At 48.9% G+C, this 15,883-nt stretch overlaps 1 protein-coding gene across 2 annotated transcripts in view; it reads left to right on the top strand.

Annotated features, from left to right (window-relative positions):
* Nucleotides 1-15,883, top strand: part of LOC142067850 (acid-sensing ion channel 2-like) — a 103,404-nt gene that overhangs the window by 53,141 nt on the left and 34,380 nt on the right. For both annotated transcript variants that reach the window (XR_012664154.1, XM_075116834.1), the window contains exon 2: nucleotides 624-774. Coding sequence is in view for 1 of the 2 variants with exons in the window: in XM_075116834.1 (XP_074972935.1) it covers nucleotides 624-774 (151 nt within the window). In the remaining variant the exon portion in view is untranslated. The remainder of the gene's footprint in view (nucleotides 1-623; nucleotides 775-15,883) is intronic.

Here is a 15,883-nt window from a genome sequence, read left to right as displayed (position 1 = left end):
TCCCTCGTTTGCCCAAGTGTTTTTAACTCTTATTATTTGCCAAGTAGTGGTGGCGCGAGGAGTTAATGGGATATTGCATTTGTTTGTCGGGAGAGCACAGGCGTCATTCGCATTGCTCCCTTCGGGTGGAAAGCAGCGGGCATGATGTGCCTACAGCGTTTGAGATTCAGCAGCTGGAGGAACATGGAGTAAGCGTGGGCTCCAGCGCTGGTGTTTCCGTGCTTTGGGCATGAGCCCGCCTCTAGGCGTGCAGCCGTGAGCGGGCAGCGGCGGGGGACTGAGGGGCCTCGCACAAAAGGTGGAATTACATTATATTTTAGTACAAGCTCAAACACAACGTGTACGTGTGATTCTTGGAGACTTAACGTGATATGACTCTGGCGAGCTGCTGAAGACATTTGTTCGCGGCTCTAAATCGGCTTTCCCTTCCTCTCTTCCATCTTTTATTTTCTGTAAGGAGAGCACAATATGCTAAATGATTAAACTGGATTAGATTTATTTGCAGACATTTCCCTTTGAGCTGCGGCGCGTGGCCGTTTCTCATCCCTCTGCCTGCGATCAGGTGGGAAGAGGCATCGATTATATGGGAAATATTATATTATTTCTCTCTTTTCTCCCCGCAGGTGTTTACAAAATATGGGAAGTGCTACATGTTTAACTCAGGAGAAGAAGGACGGCCTCTTCTTACCACGGTTAAGGGTGGGACAGGCAATGGACTGGAAATCATGCTAGACATACAGCAGGATGAATATTTGCCAATATGGGGAGAAACAGGTAAGATCACCTTTTTCTTTCTGCAAACATCTATGTACTGGTGGGTTTTTTTGGAGAGACCATCCCGTCCTCCCCAACCAATGTCTAAACCTAATAGCTCTTGAAAGCAAGAGGAGCCCAGTCTGTACAGAAACAAGCTGCTTTTCTTCTCAGTGTCTGCAGCTGCCAGTTGGGACCAGCATTTCCATAGTTCAGCTCATCAGCGAGTGTCTTGGCACCGAAGTTTGCCAAACAGGAGTCTCACCGCCTGTCCTGGGACAAGGGTGGGCACCTGTGGGTGGCAAGAGGTGTGGTGTCTCCTCCAGATGCTCCAGCACATCCCTTTTCCCAGAAAGGCATTTCTGGGAGGCCGTGTTCAAGGTGGGCCTCCAGCTGCTGTCTGTGTTTTCCTCCTCCTTGAAATTTGGAGACCTTCGTTGCCCTAATTGTTGTCTTTGCACGGATTAGTGCACCCAGGGAAGGACCAAGGGCTCGGCTCATTGCACTCGGAGCATTTGGGATGAACGGCATCTGTCCCCTAACGAACCCTACTGGGTCAGGCATCTTCTGAAGAGCCAATGTGCTGCACTGCAGCCCTCTAGCCCTGGCGCAGAGAAGGGCAGAAGGTACTGACCAGGAGGGCTCTGTGTGCTGCCTCGCCGCCCTCGTGGGCTGGGATGGCAGCCCTTGGAGTGGACGTGGATGTGGAAACGCTGTCTCCAGCAAGGGCAGCTCAGCGGCTCCCGGCATCCCAACTGAGCTGCCATGGTGGGAGTTACTGGCAATGCTGGTGCCGGTTTCTTTAATGAACCCTGCTGCAAAAATGGCAGGTGAGAGGCTGGACTCTTCAAGAGGGGTGGCACGGGCAGGGGACAGCCTGGGGAGTGGCACGTGCCACCAAAGGCACCTATTCAGAGCAAGCCTTATCACTTCTTCAGCAGTGGTGGCTGCAGTTTTAATGAACCCGTGCTGGCATTTTAAACAAAACATCAAAAAAAAAAGTCTGAAAAATTGCCGGCCTCTCTGTTTCTGTGGCAGTTGCGAGGCAGAGCGTTGCAGTTGGAGTTTTTCAGGATGAGGTTGTGTTTATTTTTGGGTATCAGGAAAGCAAGAGGAGCAAATATCACTTAAGGTTCTGTGTTGCCATCACTCGTCATCCTGTGCAAATGAGGCCCTTCAAGCACCTTTCAAACTTCTGCTCAATAGCAAAGAGGAGAGTTGGTTGCCGTCATTCAAAACTTAAAATTTATTTGTGTGGTGTTTGATTCTTAAGATTTAAACAGATTCCTACAGTCCCATCAATCATTTAAAATTGCACAGGCTTTTATAGCAAGAGCTTTTTCTCCCAGATTTTATCTCGTACTCAAAGTCAGCCTGATCTGGCCCGGTTGAGGGGGAGGAGATGGTGACTTGAGATAATCATTTCTGACTTGTTGCATTTGTTTGAAGTCTTGTCCTTTTAAAGGCAAAACAGATTCACAATACCGAGTGGGAAGATGAAGTGCGTTTTCCACCTCTGATGCTTTATTGCTTCCAGGCTGCCTTGGGGGCAGGGAACCACCGCGCTGACGGCTCAGGGGTGCAGCAGGCTCGGACAGCCACGCCGCGAGCTGTGTGTGTTCAACCTTGCTGGGTTTTGGACCGTTCTGAGGTTCCCCATGGAGACACAGACCTTGTGGCACACCGTTCTCACTTTAGGCTTTTTTTTTTTTGAGCTGCTTTTTGGAGGACCTTTAGGAGGAACCCATACAGAAATGCGTTGCCTTCAGAGCCGTGCTTTTCTATCGCTGCGGTGCTGGGGAAGGTGGATCGGTCTCAGCTGGGTAAACCAGACTCTAATTACACAGGAGACAAACAAAAAAAAGAAGCAAGTGGAGAAATAAATTGGGCAGACAAAAGATGAGGGAGGAGAATCAACCAGGTCTTGTTCTTGCCGTCTGGCAGGGAGGCTGGGCAGGAGAGCCTGTGACAGCTGGGAGGAGATTTCCAGTCTGGTACCTCCATGTCTGTGAGCATCACTGTGATCCAGAGGTTAGGTGGGATGGCAGCTTCTGCTCCGGTCACTCTTTACAGCCAACTTTCAAGCCCTGCATGTGGCAAAGGTGCTTGAAACCTGGCCGTGGCTGTGGACTTGAAACCTGGGGGGGGGGGGGGAGCAGGAAACAACCCCAAATGCATTAATTTCTTTTTCAGAAATCTTGTGGCTTTTAGGGTCTTTTGAGTTCAGGCTTGACTTTTGACCACGTGCAAGGGAGCAGTGTACTGGTTTGAATGTTTTCAAAATGCCTCTGATGACGTCCTGCCCCTCCATGGTCTCACTACTGCTAATCTCATGCATATTTAACTTAAATCTGTACTCAGCTAAAGATTGGAGCTGTAGGGAGGGATTCTTACATCCCTAGAACTGGGTTGATGTTATGGGGCTGGATTGCACAGGGATAGTTATTAAGATCTCTGACCATGAAATGCTAGAGGATTCAAGGCAAAACTATATAAATAGGGGTCTTGATTTGGTTAAATCTGTAGGAGAGCCTCCTGGACTCGTTGCAAGCAAATTTGGCTTTGTTCCTACAGGTCCAGGTAGAACTGGTACTTAACTTTGAAGCTCATAAAAACATTAATCGTTGCCTTTCAACAAGAGACTTTTTCATCCTCCACATTCATATGGTGCCTTGTACAAGCCGCCTTCAATCTTCATTGAGCTCTCTGGACACTACCAGAATAAAAATATTAACTATAGTCGTTAATAGTTGTCGTTCCCATGGAAACACTTAACTCAGCTCTTGGTAGGTAAGTGATAGAGTTGATGATTTCCAAATATTTGCATAATAATGTAAAAGTGTTTGGAATTCCATCTCCTCAGCTGCTACCACTGGGACTGCACAAACTCGGCTCGCCAATGAAAAGCTTCGTCAAGGGCACGCAGCTCTTAGCGGTGAAGTTCAGCCGCACTGTGGAGAGGGGTGGGGGCGGACGTGGGGTGAGATCTTCACATTGCAGTGCCGAAGCCACATGTAGGCAGGGGGAGGTCCAGCCATGGGGTACCTCCAGGATGGAAGGAGTTGAGTTTTTTCTTCCCAGTGAGTTCATATCTCCCTTATCACCTGAGCCGCTCCGTTCTCTCCTTAACTTTAACCTTCAGACACTTCTACAGGCTGGCTTTGCTGCTCCATTTTCCCAGTAACCACCCTGTACCAGCAGCTGGTCTTTTAGTTGCCTCTTAGGCAAGGATTTTTGTGTGGTTGGGTTACTTGACCTTTTTTGTCTAGTTTCCAACTTCCGCAATGTCCCTTAAATGTGGCTGCTCAAAACATTTCCTCTCCCAGCTGGTTGTCCCACGTTAATCCAAGTTTTCCCAGAACTGTCTAGAGCTGTCCCCACCGAGCTGCTGTCTGAGACATGGTGTTTGCGCCCCATTAGGGCTTCACAGGTGCTGAAGGTGGACCAACCTCCATCACCACAGGGAGGTCTTCACAGGGAAAAGTATGCATTTCTCTGGCCCATCGTGGTGGCCTTGGCTCCTGCTTCCTGCAAGGGTCTGTCCCATAGAAAACAACCACCCAAAGAACCCTCCAGGCCCCAGCTCACTGCGTCTCCATTCCAACCATGGCTGGGACACCCCATGGGGCCTTTCCTCCTGCACCCCGCGCCGCTCAGGCCCTCGTTGGCACAGAGCAGTTGTGGTTCTCTTGGATGCAGGGCTGATTTTTATCAATGCCAAGTTCAAACGGTGTCATCTGATTCTGTATTTTGTCCGGTAGCTGCTTTGCTTTTTGCTCCCAATTTGGAGATGCCGTAAAACCACATTCTCCTTCACAGCCCCGCATGAAAATAGTTGGCACGTGGACTCAAAAAATCCTCATTTTGTTGCTGGCTGCATGCCTCAGGATCTCTGCTTTCTTTTTTAAACTGTTCTTTGCAATTCAAATAAGTGGAGAAGGAAAATATTGGTTCGTAGCTTGGGATAGGGCTGCTCCAGGAGCTGCTGCCACCATGTCATATTGGCATATGCTTTGTAATCCAAAAAGTGATTTAATTGTTACCATCTCAGCAAACAAAATGGCGTTTATTGTCGTTCTAAAAAGACCTTTACTGAGTATCCGTTAATATCTTGGGAAGCTGAAATATCTTGTCTAACAAGTTGCTTGTAATAGAAGAATATACCTTCTCCTTGACTGCCTGTGCAAGCCCATTATTTGAACATGTTAAATTTATGTGCAGTCTAATTTTGGAATAGCGAGCACACACAGACTGCTTCAGTCTTGATTTTCAAGTGCAAAGAAAAGGGTATTTTGACTGTGTCTGGATGTCGTGGCATCAGGCAGCCTTGCCATCTTTGGGTGTGCAAAAATATTGTGTCAGGACTGTCAAAATCATGAGGCGCGTGGAAAAAAATGATGACAAAAAGAACTGGAAATCTCTGTCATCTGAATTCTGCACTTTAGAGTTTATATTTTCTAGCATTTAGTTTAACCACGAGCGTACTAGACATGAAAAGAGTGGGAAAATAATTTGTGGCTGAAGTTTTCACATCACCTTTTTGCTTTAAAGAAAGCCTTAAATATACCAGATGGGAACCATGATGCAAACAAACAAACAAAACCTAGGAATCCTGCCTGGAGGTAAAACGCAAGATGGAAAAGAATTTATACCAGGGAAAACTTTCCAGTAACCAGGGGGGAAACAGCAAACCACAGACTCGGAGGAGCGTAGGTGGAAGCTGCAGCCAGTCGTACATATGGCACGGAGTCTCCCAAATTCTGCAGTTACGCATCTTTGTCTCACCAGATTAGGTGCCGGGGCGTGACGGGGCTGCGGAGGGTGTTTGTTTTAGTGCCCTTGATAGGAAAATTGGCAGAAATGCAATCAAATATAGTAAAAGAAACTAATTTATAGCGGTGACAATTTGATTGGAAAGGGAATCCACTTCTGGTTAATCTTTCTGGAGTGGCCCAAGGTATTATATATTGACCTAATATAGCAGCACAGTAAATTGGAAATCACTCAGGCTACAGGGCTGTAAATAAGAAATACAGTCGGAGAGTTCTGCGTTTGTGTTTCAGGAATTGTTGGATAAAGACGAACATTTCATACCAATTAATCAAGTAACACGCTGAATAAAAAAACAGGGGGATGAGAAAAGCGTTATAAAATTGCACTAAGAAGAAGCATGAAATCTATACAGCTCGAGGCTTCAATCCACTTAGGAGCCTATCACATAGTATTATGGGCTGCTATTATTTAGCTCGATAAAAAACACGGGCTGCGAGGAAGAGTTTTGATCTAGGTCATGCAGAGAAGGATCTCGAGCCCATTTCCTTCACGCCCAACCCATTTGGATTGCGGTTTATCTTTTGCTTCCCAGTAGGGCTTTTTCATGCTGTTACAAGTGGTGGGTACCGACCGCTGCCATCAAGCGGGGGAATGCAAGGGAAAACCATCCGCTGGTAGCTGGAGGAAGCCCCTCTCCAGGGGGCTGTGGTTTGGGAAAAGGGAAAGCGGAGGATGTGTGGTGGGAGCTCGGGGACCAACCTCTGCCGTTCCCGAGGCGCTGGATGCTCGCGCTCCCTCCGGGCATCGCTGTGGGGGGAGCTGAGGCATGTCTGTAGCATTAATCCAAATTAGCCAGCGGTGCAGGTGGTTTCGGTGGCATTGAATTTCCATGCCGCTGCTTTTCTTCCTCATTAAAGCCGCCTTAATTCCGCTGATCTCTTTCCTTTTCCAAATGGATTCAATTTAGACAAATTGATTTAGTGTGGTTTTAATTTTGAACCGGCTCACACAAGCCCTGATGCGGTAGAAGTTAGCTTGGATTTGTTGGCAGCTGCTGGCTGTTCTGGGAAGGGCTTTTGGGTCCTCCTTAAGTCTCTAAAGGGGGGAAAAGTGATGGTGGTTCCATCCATGCTGCGACGAGCAGCACTTCTCAGCCAGCCCTGACCTCCCTCCAGCTTCATCTCCCTGGGGACCGGCTCGTGGTGGGATGCTTGCGGAGCAGAGACGTGCCCTGGGACATCATGCCAACACTGGCACGAGCCTCGCTTTGTGCACAACTTGGGGTAGGTCATATTTTAGAGACGTTGTCTCTCTGGTGGCTTTTTTCTGGAGAAGAACAGGTTATCAGGGCCGTGTTGAGGGATCTACTGCCTGCGTTGGGTTTTGGGATCTGTAGTGGAGAATCTCCAGGGCCTGCCCAAAGCTTGGGATGCTCCAGGCGTGAGTTTAAAGGGGTTTGCAGCACAAATCATCCACATTCACTCCCTGCAACCAGCACCACGATGATGCTTTTGGCTTGAGACAGGGCTGTTCCTCCTCATGGCTCACAAAAGCCTTGATAACTTCAGGGATGCCACAGCCGAGCCGCTGCAGAGAGGATTTGGAGGGGATGAGGGTGACCCCAGGCAGGTGCAGGTGGCTGGAGGCCAGCACTGCCAACCCTGAAAATTCATCTTGCAGAAAGTTTACTGATACGGGCACAAATTAAAGGTTTCCTTGGTTTCTCTGATTTTTTGTTTTGTTTTGGGTTTTGTTGTTGTTTTGGGCGTTTGGGTTTTTGTGTTGTTTTCCCCCCACCCCCCCACCCTCTAGGATTTCATGCCAGGCAAAACAGGTTCAAACAGCATCTCTGTGCTGCTGAGGTGGGTCCGCAGAGCGTCGTTCCTGCTGCACTACAGCATCTGATTGCAAGGATTTTTACAGCAAGGAGGGACAGTTGATTTAGCTCGGGGGTCAGATGTCCCCACTCTTTCCCCAAAGCCTCCCCAGCCCCAGCACTTGGTCTCCAGCTGTGCAGCCTCTGTGCATGGCGCATTAATAAGCCCAAGCCCTGGAGCATTTGATTTGCCAGCTGTGGAGAGGCACAAAGCACTCTCTGTCATTTACTTCTGCATATTCATGTGATTAGCGGCGGTCCTTCATACATCCAGGCCTCCTTTTGCTTACAAAAGATCTCAGTTCAAGTGGTGGAGGAGGAAGCCTGGCCTCTCCCAGGTCACAGCTGCCAAACCCGCTGGGCTCCTGGTGTGGTCCGAGGGGCTGTTTCAGATTTACACCAGGGGGAATCATCTGCAGGCTTTGAGCCGCTGGTTTTAACCACAGAGTTTGGGAAAAAGGAAAAAAAGCACTGGTTTGTGCATCTGCTTTATTCGCAGCTTGTGGAGTTAGAAGTGGAATTGTTGTAATTAACATAAAACCCATCCGTAAATATAAAATAAGTAGGAAATGACCTGGGAGTGGAAGAAGTGATGGGTAGGTGCAGGTATGTGCCGTGGTAGGACGGTGGGCTACGGCAGTGGTTGGCGATGGCTTGCGTGGGGTTATCCTGTACATGTGTTGATGCAAAACCCTGAGCACGTTTTAAAATGAGAAACCGCTTCCTGAAAGTCCATGTGTTAGTGCTGACTCCAGGGCTTCTCGGCGCTCTTGCAATTTCCTTTCCATTACGGGGATGTTGCAAGCAGTTGCCTCCTGCGTGCAGCCTTAGGGCAGCTTTTTTGCAGCTGAAACTCTTGTTTGCGTTGGAAAGGTTGGTTCTCAATTTAATTTATCAATTAAAATAAAAAAGGAAAGGAAGAAAAAAAAAGAGGAAAGGCAGGGCAAGGTGTGTGTAAGAGTAACTTGCCTTCTCCGGCACTTTTCAGCCCAGAGCATTTTCACCAGCTGATTAACAAACCGCGCGTGTACGTGTAACAGCGCGGGCGGATGAAATGCTGCTCCCTCTGGAAGGAGGAAAGACCAAAAAGGCTTTTATTATTCACAGTAAGAATACATGATGGATGGTTTAAGATGGAGAAAATAATACTGAATTGATCTGGAAACTACAGCGGGGACGTGGGGAGCCGGAGGGGGGCGGCTTTGCTTGGCATTTAAGCAGGGCGCTCGGGTTAATGCCCTCTGTTATGGCAAAAGAAGCGTCTGGGATCTTGAATTAACAACTTTCCCTCCTGATTAGCTTCAGCTAATCTTTTCATAAGGAGTGCCAGATAAGACACACCACAGCATCTTCACTGCAGCTTTATTCATGGTCTTTAGGGGAGGTGGCAGGTGTAGCCGTCTGCTCCTAACGGTTTGCAGGGCAGGGCACAGGCCTGGCGATGTCGTGCTGTGGCAGCGGTGCTGGACATCCCTCCCCAGATCCTCTCCCAGCCAGCACCTTGTCTCCCAGCAAGCCAGAGCAGAGAGATGAAGCTTGGCTAGCATCAGCTTTCAGTTTTTGCAAGAGCGTAGAGCCCCAGAAAGTCACAAAATCAAAATCTGAGTAAGTCAAGACAGCCACGAAGCCATGAACCTGGTGTCCCCCATCACCAAGGGCAAGCCTTGCGTATCAGTGTTTATGAAGCTGTGAGTTGACCAGTGGGAATCGGTATGTTCAGAGCCCTGCACAGACACCTCCGTGTCTGAAATATTTCAGATTAAAATCTGCAGTGAGAGGCCGTTAAAGTGATGAAGAAGATTGCACTAGGATAGTAATTTGTTGCGTGACATCAAACTCATCCTTAGAGAGTCAAATGTTCCTTGGTGGTTATGTCCCTTTCTGCAAAATGAAGTAGAGCTTTCCATGAATAAATCTCCTCTTGCTTAAATATAAGCTATTAAATGCTACAAAACAACTTCTGCTGAAACCCAGTCAGTGCTGCAAAGGGAGAACGCAGCTTTGTTTGAAATGATGCAAAGGTTTGGCAGCAATTACCAGGCAGCAATAATTAGCCAAGGCAATAGAAAAACACCCCAAACCCCAATGACCCAGGGTTGATTCATCCTTCTGAAGACTTGAACGTCCAAAGAGATAAATGGTACCTATAAAGCAGCAGTGGCCTCGAGCATAAATAACACCGAGGAGTTCGGGCCAGAAGAACTCATTGCTTTTTTGCAATAGGAAACTCTGATCTCAGATCAGATCAACACATCAAAGACAGCTTGACCTTTAGGAGGCTGGTTGGTGTCACCTAAAGGGAGGTGTAAAGTGTGCTGCATCTTGGACCTTTTCCTAATGAGAGCAAGAATTCATTCAATTAGCCAGGTTTCCCAGGGAGAAAAGGTCAATGTTATTTCCACCTTCCACCAGCCCCCTGACAACCAGAGCATCCACAAAATTAGGCTGCCACTAAAATTTAATTATGTTTGCCTGAGCACACTCATCAATAGCGCCGGAGCGAAGAGAGGCAGCTCAAAGGTTACTTGGGTTTTTGTGTCTGGGCTGTGTCATTAATGTTGTCACATAACCGATATACTCCCATTCATGGTGAATTGCTCTCCGGGGCCTCTCGATGTCATCGTGGAGCTGGAGAGAGCCAACGCATTTGTTGAAAAAGCTGGTTTTTCTCTTTTGCGATGTAGCGGGTACTGCTGTTTCTGTGCACCCGGGAAATTGTCAGGAGCTGATCCAGGCTCAGGTTGCCCCAAGGATTGATGCTGGCCATCCAACACTGCTTGTGGAAGGAAAGGACTGGGGGGGGGAGGATTTCAACTTGGTATTAAAATCAAATTGTTGGTTGTTTTTAAGAAATAGGGGGAAATGTTCATTTGTAGCCAGTCTTGAAGCTTTTGGATTTCTGAGCCCGAAACAGGTACCTACCATCCAGAACATCTCAACAGCTTTGGCAGCGGGTAAGCGAACACAAGCCTGAAACCTGAGGGCTTTTTGCAAGGGATTTCCTCACCAGGCAGGGCAGGCGAGTCGGAAGCATCCCTGTGTTTTGTCCATCAGCCCCTCTGGTCCCCAAGACGAGCTTGATGCTGAGGTGTGGCCCAGGAGCTCATCGAAGGAGTGTATTTCAGCCCACCCGAGTGCAATCAGCACATCATGCAACACCCTCTAAGTCCAGTTTATGCCTGTCTGGCAGTTAGACACCCAGAAATAAATAAAATAAAAAAAAAATCACAGTGGTTGTCTGCTGCAGGTGTCTCGTCTCCTCCTTTCTGAGCACCCAGTCCCCTGTAGGGACATGTATGTGCGGAGCAGTTCAGACGTGGCTGGAAAAGCTGCTCCTGTTCCTGTGCTCCTGCTTGGGAAGGTGGGTGAGCTACTGTGACAGCAAGGCTCTGTCCTCTGCAGGGCTGGTATTAGCAGGCACAGTCAGTCATCCCCAGTCACATACAGTCATTAAACTGAAGGCTGTAAATATGTTTCAATGACTTAATGAGAAAATCCTTTATGGGAGGAGGATGCTTCAAAAGCTTTTCTTAAAAAAAAAAAAGGAATAAAAACTAGAAGCTGGCTTTAGGAAAGCTGATAAAGCAGCGATAAGGCACCTAAGATCAATGGATACATGTTACAAAGCAATGCCATGCAGCATTAAAATTAAATATACACTTTATGCTGTAACTTTCATTGGAGTCTTTGTGGCTGGTGTGAAAAGTTAAATGTCTGTAGCTGAAATATGAGCGCTCAAAATAGCGGTAATTTGTGGGGTAGGAAGGAGCCATGAGAAGAAGCCTGGCATGGCCAGTGTCGTGGCTGTCGGCCGGTGCCCGGGTGGCTCGCACCGAGGTGACAAGGTTTGGGGGCTGCTCTCTGCAGCCTCAGCCTTGGCTGTCCCAGGAGCTGCAAAGGTGCCTGCAAACACCCAAACACCTGGGGCTTATTGCTCTTTTTTTCTGAGCACTGGGAGTGAGGCATCAGTGCCTCTGGTGAGGTTTTGGGATGCCCTCTGGATGCACCGGTTTTATGTGAGGATAATCTAGGTCGTCACCCCCTGCTCTGGTCGTGACCCTTCCCCGGGTGTCTCTGTTTCCCTCCTGGAAGAGAAAGAGCTCAGTGCATACTAATCAGTCTCACAGAGGTACCAGGGGATTTTGTGGTGAGAAAGCGCTTTGAAGATAAAAGTCTTTTGCAAGTGCTAATTAAATTTAATTGTATTAATCTCTTTAGTGCAGGGATCACCGTTTTGCTCCGACTTTGTCCAGCCCGTAGCGACACGGGTTCTGGGTGACATTTGAGACCTCCCAGGTGTTTCCTAAGGCAAATTGCTGTAGTCCCCGCGCGGCGTCAAGCTGTGCTGAGGATGACGGTGGAAGGGGTTTCCCCTCCTGTAGGTGCTCTGGAAGCATTTCCCTTGCGCTGAGCAGCATGAGTAGAGACCGACAGTCTCCTCTTAAAAACAACATTGCTTCAGCCAGCTCTGAAGGAGGAAAGAATCTGTCTTGCCTGAGATATGGAGCAAATAAAATGTATCTTTCCTGAGATAACGCAGGACTTTGTGAAAGAAATTGAGGAACCCCAGTGGCCACCCACCGTGAGGGCTTCCTGCAACTCGTGCTGGCTGCTCCTTAACCTTGTCTCATTTCATCGTCAGGCAGCATCACCAAATTTTCATCGTCCTTTCAGTTACGGCTCTCTCCTTGCTTGTTTACAAGACAAAATAGCCAGCGGTCCACGTCGAGCATCTCTGCCGAAGAGCACAGCTGCCTGTGGTTGTACCGTGTCTTGTTGCAGTAATACAAAGCACTCGAAGGAATCAGAGATGGCAAAGAGCATCTAGAGCGTGCTTCTGGATGGCTGGAGAGCAGGTGAAGGCTATTTTAGCAGAGCAGAGGAGAGAAAAACAAGAGTTGTGATTAATTATTCAGCTTTTATGCAGGTTAAAAGGAGGGCAGGAAAGAGTCAAAGCTCCTCTCTCACCAGCCCGCGAGCAGTGCATTTCCGCCGCTGTATTTACGAGAGCCGCGATGGTCGGATGCGTGGAGGAAAGGTGAAAAGGGAGAAAAAAGCTTGAGTGTTGCAAGGTGTTTATCTGTGCTGCCAGAGCTCCGTCCGCTGCAATGATACGGTGGTGGCACCTGGTGCCACGTGAGGTCCGCTGCAGCGCAGTTACCTGCAGCAGCGCTGGGCTTCACTTGGGACGGCTGAAATGGGGAAGGAGTCGACACTGGGTGGTTTAGAGAGGGTGAAAGAGAAACTCGGATAAGTCTTTGGGTATGAGGAAGACTAAGCTAGGGAGAAAGGGAAGGACAAGCCGTGGCGGGTATGTGAAGGACGAACGGACTTGGCTGGTGGGGAGGACACTGCGTGAAGCCCTGGAAAGATGTTTTCTCCTCCTGTGCCCATAATGGAGTGAGGGGATCTTCACTGGAGGCTTTGGGGACAGGTTTGATGATGGTCCATTGGAGAACGTGGGCACTGCTGTGATGCAGCCCTGGGGCAGGAGGTTGGGTTTGGTGGTCTTACCAGGGCTCTTCCAGCCCTGGCTGTTGAGCCAGGTCACTTGGGTGCCCATGGGAACCCCGGCAGGAGCTGGCCCTGGCTGCCCTGTGGGGCGACGCGTGGGTGATGGTACCAGTCACCTGTGCTGCTGGCGCGTTGGCATCTTTCTTCTGCTTCTTCGGGACATGTTTCTAATGCTTTCTCATTTTTTGGCAGAGTTGTGCCAGGTCATGGCTGTTGGTGGGGCTGCATGACTTTCCTGCTTGGTGACAGCAGAGTGAGATCTCAAAGCCACATGGCAATAAAAAATGAGCTGTTTTAGAGCTGCATGGTATGCAGAGGCACCGCTACCTAGGAAAAAAACCCAAGCATTTTGGGGCTATTTAGTGTCGGTTTTGGCACGCTGCCACCACCGATGTCTACTTTGCTACCAAACACCCTGCGAAACTGGGTGGCTTTCATAAAGAGGACCGCGACTGTGCTTTGTTTATCAATTTTAATATTTTTGTTGTGGTTATTACTTCCACTACCACTATTTAAGGAGAAGCTTATAAGGATTAAGAGAGGGAAATGCCATCTGTGGCGTTTGGCCAAGTGACAAATTATACTACATGGTGCCGTTAACTCAAATATTTTAGAGTGTGAGCAGTGGAGAAGGGAAATGATTGCCGTTGCCTTCACTCAAATATAGACGTACAAAAGGAAAAGTCTCTTTCCTTCCAGTGGAAGGTCAGCATGAGAAAAGCAAAATAGGTGTCTTTGGAAACAGGGATGTGAAAGAAGTTATTGTTACTGAACAGCCCTGTATACATCCCGAACCGTGCTGGGCAGAAGTCCTCCTCTTTACGGGGAAAGGCCAAAGATAGCAAAGGATTCATGCAGGAGCCTGGAGAAAAAGGGCTCTGAGCCATCTCTGCTTTTCCTTGTGATCTGGTCACCTTTGGTCTGGGGCAAGAGACCATCAGCTCACGGACGTTGTTTTTGAAGGCTCCCTTTCAGGCAAGAAACTCTTTTTCCAGCAGTTCTGAGCACCGTGGAGCTGCGCACTAGGTGATGGCATTTGAGCCATCCAGCATCCTCCCAAAACTAATTTATTTTGCCACATTTCACCACCTGCCACAAAGTCTGAATCCAGTCCAGGCTGCGGGGTCCAGTGGAGGAGCAGAAGGCCCCCCCAGTTTGCTCCTCCATGATCCAGGCTGTTTCACTAGAGGACTCTCTCCTGCCGACCTCTTCCTCCAAGACATCCAGGTCACGGAGTTTTAACTCCCATCTAATTCCAGGCTAGGGCTGAAGGAGCTCTGTGGTGTAGCCACAGCATGAGGAATGTCAGAGCCGATTCTGGGGGAAAAATGGCAAAAAATCCTGTTTATTTCAGTGATGTCCTGATGGAGATGCATTTCTCACGCTCTGAGCTCTCATCCGAGCATGTTCCCAAGGGAAAAATTGAGACATTTTAACGTTACACAGCAGTTTGTTATACTCCATCCCAGGAGCCAAGAACAATTTATCTTCAGTGGCTCATCATAATGCCCTTCAGTGCAGATATTTATTTCTATAACGGTAGTAATGGCCTCGTGGGGTTGTTTGTATGATGTTGCATGGGCTTCCATAAATATTTCAATAATAAAAACAAAAATTAAGCATTATTGCTGCGATACAAGTTAGTACTGAACTTGTGAAAGCTGCAAACTCATAAAAGCAAGAACACTTGCATCTCTGGCTTAGCTCCATCCCGCGCTGCTGCGGCCAGGGGAGCAGGGCTGGGCGTTGGACAGGAGCGGGCCAAGGCTTTGGGCGCTGGATTTGGTCATTTTTCTGCCCTAGGACACACAGGAGCCTGTGTGAGCCCAGAGCTGTTGCCATAAGGGTACTGAGTGGGTCCTTTGAGCACGGGGACCCTCTCGCTGTGCCCCGGCATGGGGCAAGAATTGAGATTTCCGGAGGCAAAAATCTTTCCTTGGGGTTGGAGTTGGGGTGTGTAAAATGGAACGATGCAGGTCCTAGGGGCCGGGTAAGAGTGGGGAGATGCGGGAGGCAGCCTTTGTACCTTCCTAACCCGGACGGTCTGTTCCCCTGCCCGGCTCCCTGATGGTTTTGCTTTCTGGGTGCAAAAGCGGGTGCAGAGCGGGCGCAGCCACGCATGGTGCGCACCGGGACGATGGAGGAGCTCAGTCTTTTGCCTTGAACTGTAGGGCCTGGAAGTGAGCTGTGGGGCTGTTCCTGAGCCTTTGCAGCCAAAATCCCTTTGGGCTTTGAAAGAGCAAAGCTTCTCGAAGGCCAGATGACTGTACCCTGGCCCCAGTGCTGCAATGAGGTATTTAAGCTGTCCGTGCTAGCAATACACTTTCTCCACGGCTGTGTGTTGTTGGTTCCAGAACACTTGATTTCCAGGTTAGACTTACTCACCATCAGCTTATCCTAGTTTGGATTATATTTTTACAAATATTTTCCTGTCGATGGAAACGCTCTGCTCCCTTCTGGTGTTTGCCTTTGATGTATTTATAGTGAGGATTCATAGCCTTCGTCTCGCCAGACGATACACAACCCAAGCTGTGTTGGACTCCTCCCAAATGCCAGGTTCCCCGCTCCTCTTGCCATCCCAGCAGCTTTGGTGCACTCCTTTGCCCTTCTCCATCGATCAGGCTCCGGTGACCAGAACCAATGACGGTGTTTCAGGTGAGGTTTCACTGCTGAGACTTTGGAGTCCCCTGGCTTGCAGGCATCGTTTCTTTCTGTGTGTTGGCACTTGAGAAGGTAGATTTGCACGATGAACAAGGTGACAGGGCTCTGAAAGCTGGAGTGGAGCCATCCCACCCTCCATTGCCCATTGAAAGGAGGTTTCTCCTCTAAATGCGTCAAGCAGCACTCAAAGGATGGGGTGGATGATCCCCCATCCCTCCCCGTGGGCTGTGGAGGGACCCTAGTGAGCGGCTGAGACTTGATGTTCAACTCCGAGATGGCCAAAACGCAAGGAGCCGAATGCTCCCC

Source organism: Phalacrocorax aristotelis, chromosome 23 (assembly GCF_949628215.1).
Source record: "Phalacrocorax aristotelis chromosome 23, bGulAri2.1, whole genome shotgun sequence".
Classification (NCBI taxonomy): Eukaryota; Metazoa; Chordata; class Aves; order Suliformes; family Phalacrocoracidae; genus Phalacrocorax; species Phalacrocorax aristotelis.
The sequence above is the reverse complement of the archived record's forward strand: the minus strand, read 5'-3'. Positions and strand labels throughout refer to the sequence as shown.